We start from the raw sequence: 15445 nt of genomic DNA on the forward strand, positions 1-15445 counted from the left end.
TGCTACCTTTTGTGAAACTTTACTGGGTAGAATTTCATTGGGTTATGGTTGTAGCACACAGAAACAGAAACCTTGGTCTATGATGTCCATGTGAACAAATTGCCATGGTACGTTAATCTCCTACTTTCCTGTATTGGGGACTGTATCCTTTGTCCCTCACCTATTTACATGTCTGTCTAAATGCAAGTTAATAGATTTGCAACAGGAACAAGGTGATATCAATTTGGGGAGATGCTGGTGGGTGTAGTTGTTGACTAGGAGCAGTAGTGATCAAATTGGATGCTCTTAAAGCAATTGTGAATATTCCATCTGAACCAGTCATAATTTTGCTTTTTTCCCCCCCAGGTATGAAAAAGCTATCTACACTTACAGGATTTTTATAAATGAAGATAACTCATTGTCTATACAGGTAGGTGATCTCATTTACCTAAATAGTGAACTGCAGTAGAACTAGTGACCATCTCTGCCTGGAAGAGCAGAACTGTGTGAAAGCTCATGAGATGCAATTCATTTCAAATAGCGGCTGATACCAAAGTTTCAGTAGCAAATGTGTTAGAAGTGTATTGAAAGCTGGTGACACTGAGAATGGGCTTCCTGTGTAACCTGTAGAACAATGCAGTTTTGCTAGAAACGGCAATACTCATCTTTAGATTTTGATATCAAGAGTTGGAATTTTGAGCACATTGTTAATTAGAAATATTTTGGAAGATGTGTAGCTTGAGTGGTTGATGGTTGGGTTGAATTCTTTTCCGATCTTGGCAATTTATTTGTAAACATTTAGTGACATTGTGAGGAGACATTGCCAGTGTGCTGCTGATTGTGGTGTGTCCGTTGAATGCTTGGCCTCTGTATAATTCTCAATCAGCTGAATGGACGTCATTTTTCAAGCTTAGTTGTGATGTGGGGAGGATATCTCGTCACTGATTGGCTGTGTGGCGAACCTTCTGCGTTGTGGTCTGGAATTTTGCTGGCATCAGCTCATAAATAGGATCAAAGTCTACGTGCTTGTTTACGGAGTTGTTTGTGGAAAACCACGCTTCTAGAAATTCTCTTGCATGCTGCACGTTTGATTGTGCTATGACCTCCACTGATGCCCAGTCAAATTTGTGACCCCCTCGATCTTCATGGGTAGAGGCAGGTCCTTCTGTTACTGTATTGTCCACTCCTGCCCCCCCCTCCAACCGAGCCACCACTGCTCAATACACGTAAGTGCCCAATTAAAGTCCTAACCCATACATCTTTGGGATGTAGAAGGAAACCAGAGCTCCTGGAGGATACCCACATAGTCACAGGAAGAACATACAGGCAGTGTCAGAATTAAGTCCAGATCACTAGCATTGTAAAGCGTTCTGCTAACCACTATGCCACCATGATTTCCCTGAGATCTGAATGATCACTCTTTGAGACTTGGAGAAGTTTAATCCTTTTAGTTATTTTTTCCACATTTGTGTGAGTATCTCTCAGGAGGCTGTGCGGAAACCATGTTGGGGGAGGGGGAGTGATCAAGCAGTTTGTATCAGAGTTGGTCCCAAACACTTGGTGTTCTCATTTGTACATCAACAGTCCATTTGGGTGCAAGAACATGGAATATGTTTGCTGGATCCACCAAATGGAAAAGGAGTTGCAGACTAACTGCAGTTCACTAATGCTGCCCATTGTAGAACAGGAATGCGGGGATAAGAGCTATCCTGGCAAGACACAAAACAAGGCACCACTTGGATGAACTTCAGTAAAGCGGTCAGATATTGTGCAGCTGCACTTCAATGTGGGTTTACAGCTTGAAGTCAGAAGAATAATGTCAACATAATCACTCCACTTGTGTAGGTGATACCCACCAGTTAATTGAGGAACAAACATGAGCAACAACTTCCATTTGTGTACGAAGTTTGGGGAATTTTCAATAGTAAGTTGAAGGTGACACGGTAGCATAATGGTATGACAGCACCAGCAACCCAGGCTCAATTCTACTGATATCTGTAAGTAGTGTTGACATTCTCCCCGTGACTGTGGATTTCTTTCAGGTGATCTGGTTTCTTTCCACATTCCAAAGACGGACAGGTTAGTAGCTTAATTAGTCACCTGGGTGTAATTGAGCAGTGCAGGCTATTTGAGTCACAAGGGCTGTTATGATGCTGACACTTTTAATTTTCAGTCAAAAATCATGGGCTACTTGCTGCCAAATGTCCTCCTATCAAAGAATTATCTATTTTTTTTTTAACAGAGTCAATTTGAATAATTAAAATGAAGAGACTTGAACTTTTGAGATGCCTTTCATGACTGTAGGATATCCCAAAACTTTTTGCAGCCAGTTTAGTCTAAAGTGTATTCATTCTTGCTTTTTGTAAGAATGCAGCTACGCGTTTGTGGGAAGTTTTCACAATTAACAAAGTGAGGGTGAGGAGAAACCTTTTGAGGGATAATATTGCCTTAGACTCTAGAAATTGGGGTGGGGGTTGAATTCTGCTTTTTAAACTAGTGCGCTGGGAGCCTTAAGACCACCTGAAACAGAAGTCATGTCCTTATCTGAATGTTGATAGTAATGCAGCGCTCCCTCAGTACCATATGATGCTGACCTAGCTTTGTGTACACTGTTTTTGATTTGGATGGGAGAATGATATCCTCAAGACATTTGTGCCTGTAAATTCTAAAGGCATTCACCTTGGTAAATGGAAAATCATTTTTTTTTTCTGATAGAATATGGTGATCACATTGGGAGAAAGACTTTAGAAATTTCACTCAATTGGTCTGCTCAGGAGTTATCACCCCATAACATGATGGTTGACAAAAACAAAACTGAAGGTACTAGATCATCAGTTTCCAACAAAGTATGTGACAAAAAGCATTTAAAAACAATCTGGAAGAAATTATTTTAGACTTGAGAAATTGCCCACTCTAATATTTTTATCAGTGTGTGGATCCTCACGCAGGTCTTGTCAGAAACGGAGAGCAGGTGGAGATGGCTGACAGGAATTCAGGAACACTTTCAAACTTTGGCCCCCATTTTAAGTCTCTCAAGGTTGGATTGCTGCTGCATGACCTGAGGCAGAGATGGTGATGACATTTGTTATTCTGGGTCTGAGATATGGAGAGTGCTGGCATGAACTAGGCTTGGGAGGCTCCTTGGTATGAGCTGGAACAGTGAAAGTTCCCGCCAAGAAATGAACGAAAAATTCTATCCTTAACCAATATTCCAGAGGAAGATTGAAATGATTATTTTCATTCTGGAGAGCTCAGTCTAACAGTCTATTTATCCTCTTGATTTCCTTTATGGTTTATATTCTCTTAGTAGTTGACCATTTAATATACACTTTCAAAGTTCAAAGTAAATTTTTATCTAAGTATATGGTGACATGTGTATGACCCTGTGATTCGTTTTCTTGCAGGCATACTTAGTAAATCCAAGAACCATAATAGAAACAATGAAAGACTCCACCCAATGGGGTAAACAAACTGTGCAGATACAAAAGAGATAAATAAATAAACAATAAATATCGAGAACATGAGATGGAGAGTCCTGAAAACTGGGAATAGTTCAGTGATGGGGCAAGTGAAGTTGAATGAAGTTATCACCTCTGCTTCAACAACCTGATGGTTGTGGAGTAATAACTGTTCCTGAACCTGGTAGTGTGAGTCCTGCATGATAACAGCGAAAAGACAACATGACTTTGGGTGGTGGGGGTCTCTGATCATGAATGCTGCTTTCCTGCAACAGTGCTCAATGGAGGGGAGGGCTTCACCCATGATGGACTGGGCCATATTTCCTACTTTTTGAAGAATTGTATTTTATTTTCAAAATTGACATGTTTTTTTCCTGCATTAAATTACATTGGCAATGTATCTGCTTGCTCTGCAGTTCCTTCCAGTTACTGCAGATTTCCTTCAGCTGAATTTGACCCTATCAGCAAACTTGGAATCATCTTCTGCTGCAGACTGATGGAACCTCTCAGATGCTGTGAGGTTCTGCCCTGCTTTAAAAGGGTGGCTGTCATCCTGGTGCCCAAGAAGAGCAAGGTGAGCTGCCTCAATCACAATTGCTCAGTAGCATTCCCATCTAATGTAAAGAAGTGCTTCAAGAGGTTGCCCGTGGCTAGGATTGCCTCCTCCCTGAGTAGGTACTGGACCTGGAACTGCAGCAGTCCGGTCTTACCACCACAACCGGTATACAGCAGACTCAGTCTTACTGACTTTCCACTCTGCAAGCACCAAGCTACTAATTATCGATCACAGCTCAACATTCAACACCATCACCCACCTCAATATTAATCACGAAGCTTCAAAACCTGAGTCTCTGGATGCTGAGTGTCCACATTGGAAGATCAGTCAGTAGTGTCTCCTGGCTGACTATCAATATCAGTACAGATCAACCTTCTTATTTCTCTACTTTTTCCACACATGACTGTGGCTGAGCTCACAGTTCAACCACCACCCAAGTTCGCTGCTGCCATTTGAGAAGCATACTAGAGTGAGGTACTGTAGATCGACTGCTGGAATGGTGTTGCAACAACAACCTCATTCTCAACATCAGCGAGATCAAGGAATCAATTGTGGGCTTCAGGAAGGGGAAGTCAGGAGCCCGCTCTGGTCCTCACTCAGGGGTCAGAGTGGAAAAGGTTCCAGGCCATCAGTGTCTCAGAAAATCTGTTCTGGGTCTGACACATTGATGCAATCACACAGAAGGTGGCATGATAGTGGCTCTGCTGTGTCAGGAGTTTGAGGAGATTTGGTATGTCATCAAAGACTCTTGCAAATGTACAGCAGAGGACACTCTAACTGGTTGCATCACTGCCTGGTGTGGAGCTTCAAATGCACAGGACTGCAAGAGGCTGCAGAAGGTTGTAGACTCAGCAAGCCTTCTGCACCATTGAGGACATCTTCAAGAGGGCAGCATCTGTCACTAAGGATCCTCACCATCTGGGACATGCCTCTTCTTATGACTAATTTGGGGATGTGCTACAGCAGCACAAAGGACACACAATGATTTAGGAACAGTTTTTTTTGCAATTGGATTTCTGCAACTGTTCAAGTACTGATCTTGCTATACTTTTGTGGTATTATTTTGTAGATTTTTGTCAGCACTGTAATCCACCACCAAACAACAAATTTAATAACATACCATAAATAAACCTGATTAAAGCTAAGTGACATAAACTTAAATTGAATCTCCCCTTGCCATTTGTGTTAACCATGCCAACACTCCCCCTGCTATGTCCTACATGTGAGCTTCACTCCTTCCTCTGTGTGTGTTTGTTACTATCAGGTGCTGTTCTGTGAAAATTAAATGGGAATCTGTCCTGAAATCTGCTTGAACTCAACCCTTCTAACTGGCAATGGTTTTGTGCAGTTTGCCAACATCAGGTTTACTGTTACATGCACAATTAGTCACAAGTGCGATGAAATGCCTACTTGCAGCAGCGTCACAGACACATAGCATCAGATACAGAGCGTCCACAAGAGTAACATGAATTAAACAAATTGTACAAGAAAGAACAGAATGAAAAAAAATCCATTGTATTGCCAAGGGATCAATGTTGCTCGACTGAGGTAGGTATTAGGTTTGTGTTGTGGGTTGTATAATTTGGTTCAAGAAGCAAATGGCTGAAGGGAAGTAGCTATTCTTGAACATGGTGGTGTGGGACTTCAGGCTTCTGTACATCCTGTCTGGTGGTAGCAGAGAGGAAGTCACATGGCCCAGATGGTAGGGACCTTTGATAGACTTGGAGCACCTCAAGGATGCATGCTTAGCCCAGTGCTCTACACTCTCTACACTCACGATTATGGCTAGGCACAGCTCAAATGCCGTCTATTAACTTGCCAATGACACAACTATTGTTGGCAGAATTACAGATGGTGACGAGGAAGTGTGCAGGAGATAGACTGGCTGGTTGAGCGGTGGCCCAGCAATAACCTTGCGCTCAATGTCAATAAGACAAAGGTATGGATTGTGAACTTCAGAAAGGGAACACACACCAGTCCTCATCGAAAAGGGTGAGCTCATCGAAAATGAAAAGGGTGAGCTAGGTTCCTGAGTGTCGATACCTCTGAAGCTGTATCCTGGGCCCAACATAATGATGCAATTACAGAGAAGGCATGAAAACGGCTATATTTCATTAGGACTTTGAGGAGACTTGGTATGTTATCAAAGACTCTCGCAAATTTCTGCAGGTGTGTCATGGAGAGCATTCTGACTGGTTGCATCACCACCTGGTGTGGAGGGCCCACCGCACAGGATCGGAAAAAGCTGCAGAAAGTGGCAAACTGAGCCAGCACCATTATAGGCACTGACCTCCCCAGCATCGAGGACATCTTCGAAAAGTGATGCCTCAAAAAGGTGGCATCCATCATTAAGGACCCCATCACCCAGTAGGTGTCCTCTTCTCATTTCTACCATCAAGGGGGAGGTATAGGCGCCTAAAGACACGCACTTAATGCTTTAGGAACAGCATCTTCCCCTCTGACATCAGATTTCTGAATGGACAATGAATCCATGTTCACTACTTCATTATTTTTTCTTCCTTTGTTCTCTTCTTGCACTAACTTAATTGTTTATATATATTTATTGTAATTAAAATTATGTATTGCAATGCACTGCTGCCACAAAACAACATATTTCACAACATATGCCAGTGATATTAGACCTGATTCTGATTCTGTTTTGCAAAGTAAAGTCCTGGTGTATGTACTGTAGGTCCCAGCTGGTTTGCTAATGTTCATGCTGAGTTAGAAGCAGTAAGATTGTGAACAGGAATTTGACAAGCAAAATTTCTGTTTGCTAATGTTCATGCTGGGTTGGAAGCAGTAAGACTGTGAACAGAAATTTGACGAGCAAAATTGACCTCAAAGCTAAGAATATAATTGGAGTGGGAAACACTTTCAATGCTCAGTGAGTAACTTGTGGGTGGGAAGCAGGTCAAAACTAGGAACTATGATTCATCTGAATACAGTTCCAGAAACCTCTGGTGGAATAACTGAGTCTGGAAGCATTGCAGTGGTCGGAGTCTGAATCCTTAGCTAGACTTTTGCAGTGAGATGTTCTGCTTCAGCACTTTTGAGGAAGTTGCTAAGGCACTGATTCCAAGTTGGTGACCAAAAGAGGAAGAGACAAATGTCTTTTGCCTGATGTGGTCTGCAGATGAACAAAAGCTGTCTTGAGTTACTAACTGATTTACATTAACCCATTCTTTAAAAAAAGTTAATGCCTTTGCTTTGCTTCTCTAAGTTTTTGCCTCTGTGCAAGTCAATTCATTTTGGATATGGACCTTGGCCCTGTTCCATTGAAACTGGCAACTTGCTAACTCCAGCTTGTTTGACAAATTCTATGATTTCAGTGAAGACCTCCAGTAGAATTTGCATCAAATAATGGAGATGTTGCAGGGAGTTACAGGCTGCAATGTAATTGAATAATTTGAATGGTTCATAGAGAGGTACCAGAATAAACTGTAGATTGGAATCTAATTGAAGAATTTGGAGAAGTTTATTTATTAAAAAAATTGCACAAAATAAATCCTCTGCCAAAGGAGGGCTGATTATGTAATCGTTCTTCCATCTAGCTAGAAAGCTTCTTTTTCGTGAAAGAGTCTGATTTGTTTTTTAATTTGTGTAATATTTGCAACTATCCCCTTCCTGTATACTTGAAAAAAGATTTGTTTTATGAGGAGAAATTACAATAGTTCTGGCCGTAAATTCTTTCCTCTCGATCTTTGACTTCTTTTCTCTGTGATAGGGAGCATAGCAAACATTCAACCAGCAGTTACACACTGCAGTTCAAGAATCAGTGTCCACTCACACCATCAGCCGAATTTGCAAACTATTGCCTAATTAAAGTGAAAATCTGCAGATGGTGGAAATCAAAGTAGCACATACAAAATGCTGGAGGAACTCAGCAGGCCAGGCAGCATCTATGGAAAAGAGTAAACAGTCAATGTTTCGGCCCAAAACATTGGCGGGAACTTAAATAAGCAGTTAACCAGTTTTTATGTAGAATAACCAGTCATCTGAAAATGGCTGCAGTTGTATTCCAAAGCTCAGGTCCTGCACTTGGGTGATCATCAGAAGCATACTGATAGCCTGGACAGGTATCTTTCTCTGTTCCTGCCTGTCATGGATAAAATCCCATCCTGTCATTTTGCCTGACCCAAGAGTGCTGCCGTCAGTTTGCAAACATGTGCAATGGTTAACAAAATTGGCTCAGTTATCAGTAAAGACAAGACTCGACATGAAAGTATATTCTTTGAGACTTCAGTTGCATCAGTTTCAGGAAAGGAGGTGAAGAATCTCGACACACCTAGTGATGGGACAGACTCTTGCTTCAAGCCCATTGAGCAAAGTCAGCTGCCAGTCACAAATGTCCTTGAAAACCTCCTCATCTGTTTGTGACACGGAGTCATTGTGAGTAACGATGAGGCCATTCAGCAGGATAGCAGGTCCATTGGCAGTTCTTACCTCCCCACAACAGAGATGCTTATCTCTTGCCTCCATGCCCCACAAATATTAGACATAATTCTGATGCTTAATATTCTGTCGGCTTAATCAGTGTCTCTTGCTCCTCCTACTCATCACCCACACGCTGCTCCCACTGGCTTTTCTCCAGCATTGTTCCCATCTACCCTTGCCTCCCCCATCACTTGATCTCATGCTTAACCTTCATCTCCTCTCACATTCCATCACCTTCAACCCTTTGCCACTTTCATCTAGCTTCTGCCATTATTTTCGCTCCTCCCCGCACCTGCACCCCCACGTCTGCCTATCACTTCTCACCAGGCGGCAGCTCTTGCTCCACAAATAGCCTTCACCTTTTTATATTGGTTATCTCCCCTCTGTCTTTCATCCCAGCTGAAGTATCTTGACTCTGAAACATTGATTTCCATTTCGCTCCATGGATGCTGCCTGACCTGCTGAGTTTCTCCAGCTTTGTGTGTGTTGTCCGAGATTCCAGTGTCCACAGTTTCTCCCTTGTACTTGTGACAAGAATGTAAGACTTTTTTTCACCATGCATCATTACTACCTGATCTTTATCTGTTCCGGCGGTGTATAGCCCTTGCAAGAATGGAACTCCAGCAGAGTGTTTAAACTGACACTAATCTTCTATTCTCCACAGTCGGCAGTTTTTTTTCCTGTAGCTTACTTGCCTCATCTGTCAGGATATTGGCAATCTCTCCTGAGTCTTTCGTGATGTAGAGTGACCAGCAGTGATCCACCAGCTGGTTTGTGTGGTTCACCTTAGCAATCTGGCTACAGCTCCACCAGCTGGTTTGTGCTGTTGAAGATGAGTGTTCAGTTCAGAATGCTATCTGCTGCATGCATTTATTGTTTGACATGATTTTTCTCTCTCTCTGCACATTGGGTGTTTGACAGTCTTCCTTTTTTTAAATGGGTTCTTTTGGGTTTCTTTTTTGTGGCTGCCTGTTAGGAGACAAAATTCAAGATTGTATAATGTATAAGTACTTTGATAATAAATGTACTTTGAGCTTTGATTTGCCTTTTACTGTGACCACTTCCACCAGCAATTCTCTGATGAGAGTTTGGTGAATATTGGTAGGCTGTTCTACTGGAATTATATAAACACATCTCCCACCTTTTCCCCGTGTTCTATATATGGCACTTATTTCACCAAAGCTGCCATCGGGGAGAATGTTCAGGATCAAATTTAATGGATGTACCTTTTAAACATTATATGAAGTTATTGTGGGGCTGTGGGAGAGTTAAAGAAGAAACTGGTATTTTATTTGTGTAAATTTTCACTAGTTGGACTGAGTGGAAATTATCCTTGTATGACAAACAGTAACAGCAAAGTAATAAATCAGGTATTCTTCAATACTTATTGGTACTAACTACTCGGAGAGACTTGCAAATTTTGTCTCTTATGGGCAGAATCTATGTTTTTTGCTCGTTGCTTTTTACAGTAGTTAAAGCACGCCAGATGTAATAACTGATCCATAAGTTACTTGCGGACAGTACCTGGGACAGCCATTGCTTTTGCCCAGGTGTTCACTAGATGTAAGAATACAACAAACATCAATCCTCTCAATACAGGCCAAGTTACTTTTGCCAGTTTACTTCCAGGTATAAAAGTATTGTATGTCAGAACAAAAAGAAAATCCAAGCATTAGTAGTGTTACTCAGTGATAGGATTACAAGTTTAAAAGTACAAAGAGTCCTTCTCAGGCAAAGGGATATGTGCCTTATAAGGCACAGTATTTGGGGTGAAAGTGAATTAAAGGCTTGTCACTCCATTTGGAATTTCACTTGTGTTACTGCAGGAAATTGAGGGAAATCCAGAAGACATTTTGTGCACTTTGTTTTGGAGCCCCAATTATTAAGATCATTTCCAACTTGAGCTCTCATCAGGCCCATTGCATATCAAAGCTCAAAGCAAATGTTCACATTTATTCTTGCAATATGAACTTTGCTAGCAAGACCAATATTTAATTCTCATCCCTAATTGCTCTTGATAGTGTTTGTTGAACTAACTTGAACCTTGCCAATTCTTGCAATGAAAGCCTTCCCACTGTGCACCAAGGTAGAGATCCAGAATTTTCTGCAGTGACCAGAAAGGGGGAGCAAACTGTTTCCAAGTCTGGATAGAATATGTCTTGGAAGTGAATTTCCAGTTGGCATTGTTCCCAATTGTTTGCTGCTGTTGGCCTTCTAGATGTAAAGGTTCTATCAAGAGTCCTGACAAGTGACCACAAATACAGTTTATACATTGACCCAGTGGCTGTACTGAGTACAATGGTATTAGTGGTTGGAGTGCTATTAAGCAAGGTAGTTTATGACTGATATTGCTGAGATTTTTTAAGTGTTTGATTTGCTCTCAACCAAGCAGATAAAAGGTATTCCGTAACACCATGGAATTGTACCTTGCAGATAGTGGAAAGGCTTTGAGCAGGTGTAGATGACTATTGCTTTTTACCTAGCATCTGATCTGCTCTTGGAATTACAGTATTTTTGTGGTTGGCTCTGTTATACTTCTGCAACACTGTGGTATTAAGGATGATGACAAGAAGAGGTTCTGAGTCTCTCTCTTTTTCTGAGTCTCTCTCTTTTATTGGTGACTGCCATTCCATAGTTCTTGTAGAGGCTGGATATTCTTAACTACTTGCCAGAAAGTAGGTGAGCAAATAAAACTGAACATGGGGAAATCTGCAGATGCTGGAAATTCAAGCAACACGCATAAAAATGCTGGTTAACGCAGCAGGCCAGGCAGCATCTATAGGAAGAGGCACAGTCGACGTCTTGGGCCGAGACCCTTCGTCAGGACTAACTGGAAGAAGAGATAGAAAGAGATTTGAAAGTGAGAGGGGTAGGGGGATATCTGAAATGATAGGAGAAGACAGGAGGGGGAGGGATGGAGCTAAGAGCTGGAAAGTTGATAGGCAAAAGGGATACGAGATTGGAGAAGGGAGAGGATTGCATTGGTGCTGCTTCCTGCACACATGTTGAGCTCATGACTTCATTAACTTTGCCTCCAACTTTCACCCTGCCCTCAAGTTTACCTGGTCCATTTCTGACACCTCCCTCCTCTTTCTAGATCTTTCTGCCTCTATCTCTGGTCTGCTGTGTTCACCAGCATTTTTTAAATAAAACTGAATACTGTTCCATTAGCAATGATCCCAGTTCTTGATATAATGGAGGGAGTCTCATTGATTAAAGCAACTGAAGTCCTTTGGCCTAACCACTGTTCTGAAAATCGACAATGGCAACATGATACAAGAAGCAGGATGTTAGAACTCAGGATATGTGTGGGCAAAGCTATTCCACCAGATTCCATCAATTTCAGTCCCTCTCAACTTCCTATATGGTCCTGGATTTTAATGTTGTTTCTCTTCAAGTTTGGAGATGCCATTCTAATAAGTTGTTATTTGCTTCAATCAGTAATGGTATTTTATCCCCTGAGAGTCCATAGATGTATTTGTATAATGGTTTGCCACTTTCTATTTGTTATTGAAATAGGACTGGCTTTATCAAACAATCTAACATTTAATTTTTCAATCAGTTGCCCAGCAACGACTGAAATAGTAGGTTGCTTTTCTGCAGACTGATGAACCTCAGTCAGCCATTTTGTATCATGTGGAGAATGAAACCACCATTTTGCCTCCTTTGAATAAATTTACATCATAGCTGGACTCTGCTCAATTTGAAACAGGCTTGTTTAAAAAACTCCAAACTTTTATGGGTCCAAATCTTTTCCTTTTTAATTTAAAATCAATTTATAATAGAGGTTTTGGCTGCTGGATGCTCATTTATCTGAACAGTAACTCTACCTCCTGCAGCAGTGTTTGTTTAACCAATTTGCAGTTGTATTTTATTTATTGTTCCTCTTTCTGTGACCACAAGCTGCATTAAGATCTAAAATTAGTCCTCTAAGTTCAATGTTTCAGCCTCTGTTCCATGAGTTTTGTCTCTGCAAATTGCTGGTGGTTACATTAAAATTGCATCAAGCAGCCAGCACTCGACTTGAGGTTCTTCATGAATTGTTTGGATAGCTATTTAGCAGGCAGACACTTTCATCAGTCTTCTTGTCTGTCGTAGCTGTCTCGCTCCTGACCTAGGTTTATGGGCTCACATCACACTGCAGGCTTTAGCTCAACAACTGAGGCTGATGTTCCCAAATATGTTGAGAAAGCATGACAGTGTTTAAACTGCTGGCTAAGAAGTTTCATGATAGAGTTGTGTTTTGTAACTCCAAAACATTAAACTAATTCAAAGGAAGACACAGGAGTCAAAAAAATGTGAGTCTAATTCGAGTTTACTTTAATTGAGGCATGCACGTATCATGTGGTAGCGTGATAACTTGTGCAATTAAAATATATATTGAACTATTAAATACACAACAGATATCCTCAATATTTATCTGACTGCATTTCTTCAGAATAATTATCTGAGTCTTTGCACCAAGCAAACTCGTATTCAAACTCCTAATCCTGGGATTAGGATCTCACCTCACTTTGCAACTGGATTCTTCACTTCCTGACCAAAACCTCTGCAATAATTACGTTCAACACCAACCCCTCACAAGGTTGCATCCTCAGACTCCAGCTCTATCCCCCGGTACACTTAAGACTACCATATTCTGCTCAAACCCCATCATTCTAAAAATTTGCATAATGGTACCCCCAGAGTGGGTAGTATCCCAAATGCTGATGAGTCAGAGTACAGGGAGGAGAGGGAAAGCTAGTGATATGGAACGTTCTCAATGTCAGCAAAACAAGAGCTGGCTTTAACCTCAGAAATGGGGGCAATGTACAGGCTGCTGTTTACACCAGTGGGGCTGAGGATGAGAGTGGGCATTGAAGGTGGCCTGTTTTGGTCCAACGGTTCTGACGTTACGGCCAAGAAAGCTCAGCCATGGCTGTACTCCCTCAGGAGGCTTGAGGGATTTATCCATGCACCATAGAAACCATTCGATCTGATGCATCGTGCTTTGCTATGCCAACTACTTCGCTCTACTGTCTGAGAAACTGCAGACAGTTGTGGATGCAACTCGGTGCATCACAGAAAACAGCTGCCCCTCTATGGCCTCTACACTTCTCGCTGCCTCAGTAAAACAGCCGGCATGATGGAAGATCCCACCCCCACCCCGGACACTCTCTGTTCTCCCCCCCCCCCCCCCAAATTGGGAAGAAGATACAAAAGTCTGAAAGCCAGTGCTATTAGGCTTGAGGACAGCTTCTACCCTGCTGTTATATGACCGTTGAATGTTTCCCTAGTGTGATAAGATGAGCTCTTGAACTTACAATCTACCTCATTGTAACCTTGCAGCTTATCGTCTACTTGAACCGTGACACTTTTTATTCTGTACGCTGTTGTTTTCCCTTCTACTAGCTCAATGCACTGTTGTAATGAACTGATCTGTATGGATGGTAAGCAATATTTTGACTGTACCTCCGTAATGTGACAGTAATAAACAAATTTTCCCAATTTATTTTATAATACAAGGCAGTCAACATCACAAATGGAACAATCCCCTCCTTTAGAAGAAACTTGCATCAAGAAACGTCCCTCAGCACAGGTTGCAAGATTTTATTTTGCTGGGACCAGCCACCGGCCTGGGCACTATGCTGACCCACATGACCAACCCTGACCAGTCTTGTACAACGCTGCACCACTTCAATCAGGCCAATATGTATCTGGTCAAAGATATGGTAACATATCCAGAGGGCTGATTTGTCAATAGCCTTTCTCTCTCCTGACCAGGGGAATATGTGCAACAGTGGATTGTATGCTCTTTTGGCCTTTGCATGTGTTTTGCTCAATTTCTGCATGCTGCCATAAGACTATGCATAAAGCTCAGTAGTCAATCATGGTGGGCTTTCTGCTTGGAAAGAAATTTTATCTGCAGGTCTTTCGAGGAGATGGGTGAAGAGTTTGTCTCCATGCAGGGCAGGTATGGAACTTGTGATGTGCTCTGCATAGTCATAGATCCTGTTGACTTGGAGAGGAAGTGTGAATGTTAGCAGGTTGTATCTGGTGGTCTATTGGGAGAGCTGTTCTATGTCTTGGTAGACCACTAGCTGGAAGAGATGCCTCCACACTCTGGGAATTGGGGGTGGGTGGTGTCTAAATACACTTGATGTTGGAAACCTGGCTAGAAAATGAGCTGGTGGGTTTCCAAAATGAAAATCACTACCCTTCTGGGATCTTGGACAAGATTGTTCCATTGTTTTCTAGGAGAGCCACACTGGTGATAAAGCTACTAGTAGCTTCAGTACTCTGCTACCTTTGGTCATGTTTCCTGATTTATTTTTTAAGACAATGGTCCAAAAGAGCTCCTCAATTTTTTGTTGGGTAAAAAGAAAAACTGGGTCTCTGCCATGATTCTGAATACTGTATGTCAGTTGAGAATAATTTGTTGCTGGTTTGTCTTAACACCAGTTTTTACTCTGGACTCTGCAAGGTTATTGTGTTTAGAAAGACCTCCTCATATGCTGGGGATATTCTTTTCTGCTGAGGCATTGACTTCATTTGAGGCCATAGATGACCCTCAGATCCACAATCTGCTGAGGGCCAATCAGGTAGCACTCCGGTCTGGCAACCAAATAAGATACAAGAGGTCCAGGCATGACCTCCAGAAAGCGATTTTTGCTTGTAAAGTGTCAATTCTGGACCAAACTTCAATCACTGATGAATGCTTGACAGCTGTGGCTGGACCTGAATGCTACCACCTCCTACAAAATGAAATCAAGCAACATAGCTGACAAGGCTTCACTCCCAGATGAGCTCAATGCCTTTTATGCTCACTTTGACCATCAGGGCATAGACGCACCTTCACAAACTCCCACGGCCTCCGATGACCATGTGATTTCGGTCTCTGAGACCAGCATGAGAGCATCCTTCAGGAGGGTGAACCTATGGAAAGCACCTGGCCCAGACAGGGTATCTGGCCGAGTACTAAAGACCAGTGCTGATCAACCGACTGGAATATTCACCGATATCCTTAACCTCTCAC

At 42.0% G+C, this 15445-nt stretch overlaps 1 protein-coding gene across 3 annotated transcripts in view; it reads left to right on the forward strand.

Moving 5' to 3' along the window:
* Positions 1-15445, forward strand: part of inpp5d (inositol polyphosphate-5-phosphatase D) — a 149706-nt gene that overhangs the window by 9715 nt on the left and 124546 nt on the right. For 2 of the 3 annotated variants that reach the window (XM_072255668.1, XM_072255669.1), the window contains exon 2: positions 346-409. In XM_072255668.1, coding sequence (XP_072111769.1) covers positions 346-409 — 64 coding nt within the window. Of the gene's footprint in view, positions 1-345; positions 410-3835; positions 4012-15445 lie in introns of those variants that run through there. The other variant, XM_072255670.1, reaches the window with a different exon arrangement.

This window comes from Mobula birostris, chromosome 4, assembly GCF_030028105.1.
Source record: "Mobula birostris isolate sMobBir1 chromosome 4, sMobBir1.hap1, whole genome shotgun sequence".
In the NCBI taxonomy this organism is placed as follows: Eukaryota; Metazoa; Chordata; class Chondrichthyes; order Myliobatiformes; family Myliobatidae; genus Mobula; species Mobula birostris.